Below are 901 nucleotides of genomic sequence, written 5' to 3'. Positions count from 1 at the left end.
GTAAAACAATTTGTGAGCATTTGTCTCTTTTTCTATTAGTATTGTGAGCATTTGTCTTGTGAGCATTTGTCTGCACACCCCTGGTCGCTGCACGAGCGCCCCCTCTGGTCGGTCGGTCGGGGCGAGGGAGGGACCTGGGGGGAATAGCGGGATCTTCCCACGCGCTACGTCCCCCTGGTGAAACTCCTCACTGTCAGGTGAAAAGAAGCGGCTGGTGACTCCACATGTGTCGGAGGAGACATGTGGTTGTCTGCAGCCCTCCCCGGATCGGCAGAAGGGGTGGATCAGCGACCGGGATGGCTCAGAAGAGTGGGGTAATTGGCTGGATACAATTGGGGAGAAAAGGGGGGGTTGAGAGCCCGAGGGCTGATTGTACTGTTAACTAACGGTTGGGTCATTTTTTGTATCTTTTTGAGGATATGGACCGGCAGCTGGTTTACCAAATGGATACGGAGCCAAGCCCAACGGTAAGTCCCACTGACCATCATCTCAACCATAACCTCCCGTGTTGTACAAACTGACCTTCTGACTGACCTGCTCTGTGTTAAAGGCTATGGTGCTGCAGCACGACCACAACCCAATGGTGACGCTTCTCTTTGTTTGGAAAGTCAGAGTATCTGTGGTTTATTTGATTTAATCTGGTCTCACCTGGATAACTAAAGCTTACAGACGGTTTGCCTCTGTTTCAGGAATGAAACCTCAGAATGGTGGTATTGGGAGGATGCTGATGCCCTCTAAAGGTAAGAGAATTGCCCCTTCTTCCTTGGCAAACCGTTATCTTTCTATTTCTTAGACGGTAACATGTTTTTTTCTGAGCCGTGGGTCAGAATGGACACAACAGACACCCCACCAAGGCAGCAGGGTGGAATTAGGGAATACAAAACCCCCGCGTCTACACCGG

The 901-nt window shown here is 50.7% G+C and overlaps 1 protein-coding gene across 1 annotated transcript in view; it reads left to right on the top strand.

Moving 5' to 3' along the window:
- Nucleotides 1–419: 419 nt before the first annotated feature.
- Nucleotides 420–901, top strand: part of cmn (calymmin) — a 30255-nt gene continuing 29773 nt past the window's right edge. Inside the window, exon 1 of the mRNA XM_056297602.1 lies at nucleotides 420–467. Within this exon, the coding sequence (XP_056153577.1) occupies nucleotides 420–467 (48 nt within the window). The remainder of the gene's footprint in view (nucleotides 468–901) is intronic.

This window comes from Lampris incognitus, chromosome 17, assembly GCF_029633865.1.
Source record: "Lampris incognitus isolate fLamInc1 chromosome 17, fLamInc1.hap2, whole genome shotgun sequence".
Classification (NCBI taxonomy): Eukaryota; Metazoa; Chordata; class Actinopteri; order Lampriformes; family Lampridae; genus Lampris; species Lampris incognitus.
Note: the sequence above shows the minus strand (reverse complement) of the source record. Positions and strands in the feature narration are given on the sequence as shown.